At 41.6% G+C, this 1,837-nt stretch overlaps 1 protein-coding gene across 1 annotated transcript; it reads right to left on the bottom strand.

Moving 5' to 3' along the window:
- Window positions 1–620: 620 nt before the first annotated feature.
- On the bottom strand, window positions 621–1,829 carry LOC109528216 (neuron navigator 2-like). The gene is made up of 3 exons (XM_019890579.1): window positions 1,820–1,829; window positions 821–930; window positions 621–751 (listed from the first exon to the last, which is right to left on the bottom strand). The coding sequence occupies exons 1-3, from the start codon at window positions 1,825–1,827 to the stop codon at window positions 621–623; spliced, it is 249 nt and encodes an 82-aa protein (XP_019746138.1). The 5' UTR covers window positions 1,828–1,829.
- Window positions 1,830–1,837: the final 8 nt, after the last annotated feature.

Here is a 1,837-nt window from a genome sequence, read left to right on the forward strand (position 1 = left end):
AAAAAAAAAAAAAAAATTGGCACATGAAAAAAATTGGAGTATTGAATTTATTCAATTTCATTTTGTCAAATGATCCAGATTTTTTTAAGCAGACTATCAATCTGCTTGAGAGTAGACTATACATATATTTAAAAAAAAAAACAAAAACAAAAAAAAAAAAGATCAGGATCCAGGTTCTTTCATTTTGTGCAACCACTTGACGGAAAAAAATTGAGTCCTTTCAAAAACAAAACGCTTTTGGCTAAAAGGAGTGCACTTGTTTCATCAGTTGAGAGTAGACTATACATATATTTAAAAAAAAAAACAAAAACAAAAAAAAAAAAGATCAGGATCCAGGTTCTTTCATTTTGTGCAACCACTTGACGGAAAAAAATTGAGTCCTTTCAAAAACAAAACGCTTTTGGCTAAAAGGAGTGCACTTGTTTCATCAGACATACGCTTTGGCCTAACATGTCCCGAAAAGGCAACCCAGTCATGATTTTTGATTTTTGTGACTGTAAAACACAATTTTTCACTTAACACAAAAACCTACGATGAATTCAAACAAAAATAACCTCGAAAAGAAACATACCGGTAAATTAATAAAAGCCTTTTCATGAAATCTTGGATTTGTTGCCTTGTTAAAAGAGAGCAGTTGCGTACCTGTGTGTGACCTGAGTTCCTCGCAGGCTGGACATGGTTTCCTCCAGGTTCTGGCGCAGGTCCGCAATGTTTTTCACAGTCCGCAAGCGCCTCGTCTCTGGGTCTTCACCTTTGGATCGCAAGCACAGCACATCTTGATTCCAAAACAAAACTGCTGCCGCGGAGAGCGCTCACCAACCTGAAAGGTCCTCGATGGAGGTTTGGTGGTTCTTGCTGAAGGTAACATCCCCGCCTCTTGCTACCGAGCTGGATTCGCTGCTCGCGACTCCCTCGCCATCCGTTTGGGATCTACGGGGACATGTGGAATTGAATGCGCCAAATCCATCATTCTGAATTGCGGCGCGTTTGGGTCCCCGGTATTCCACTCAAGAGGGATAAACCTGATTAAGAGTTAAATCGGCTGCGTTTCCCGTCTTGTGACCGGGCCGCAATATGAGTAGCTTAGTCCCGAATGCCAGTCAAGTTTATCTCTGATAGAGGCATCACACCTTTTGACTTTCACCAGCAGCACTGGCTAGTTATTCTTTCAGACGGGATAATATGGTTGACTAACTTGGCTTGGACACGCCCACCTGCTAATTTTGCTGAAAAAAAAATACTCTAATATGCAGCATTCACAATTATGGTACCGTTCATGGATCATTATTAGATAATTTGGCCACAATATATTGCATGGTATATCAAGAATTCAGAATTTTTCTTTTCAATTCGATCAGATATTCCCAAACGGCGCCGAGGAGCGCGATGATATCTGGTGGCGCTTTTTTACTGGCTGCTGCTGGATGACGTCACTTCGTGCGACACACATTCACAGGACTACAAGTCCCAGACGACTGCTTGAAAATCCTTCTTTCGACTCATCGTGAAATAAATTGAAAGTCGCTTTTGAAAATCAAAGCTATAATTATAGTTCGTTTTAGTTTGGAACTGTAAGCGTTTTTTTTTTTTTTAAACACAAAAAAAATGCATTCACTTCAACTGATCCGTTTCTTTCTCAGTTCAGCCAAAGCCCAGCTGCGCCTCCCACAACGGCGCACGCCGCCTGATTCCAACCGCGTGCATCGGCGAAAATTCCAAAATTAATGGAGCCAGCCAATGCGCATATTTACGCCACGGTGTGCACCAGGCTTGGCTGGGCACGAATATCGAATCCAGGGTTTTCCCTGTATGAGGTCACCTGTACATGAAAGGCGGC

Source organism: Hippocampus comes, unplaced genomic scaffold (genome assembly GCF_001891065.2).
Source record: "Hippocampus comes isolate QL1 unplaced genomic scaffold, H_comes_QL1_v1.1 scaffold3036, whole genome shotgun sequence".
Classification (NCBI taxonomy): Eukaryota; Metazoa; Chordata; class Actinopteri; order Syngnathiformes; family Syngnathidae; genus Hippocampus; species Hippocampus comes.

What these genes read in the sequence shown, in the direction of transcription:
- LOC109528216 (XM_019890579.1), bottom strand. An exon ending in CTCCATCGAGGACCTTTCAG is followed by an intron (nt 752 to 820) that starts GTTGGTGAGCGC and finishes TGCGATCCAAAG; the next exon opens with GTGAAGACCCAGAGACGAGG.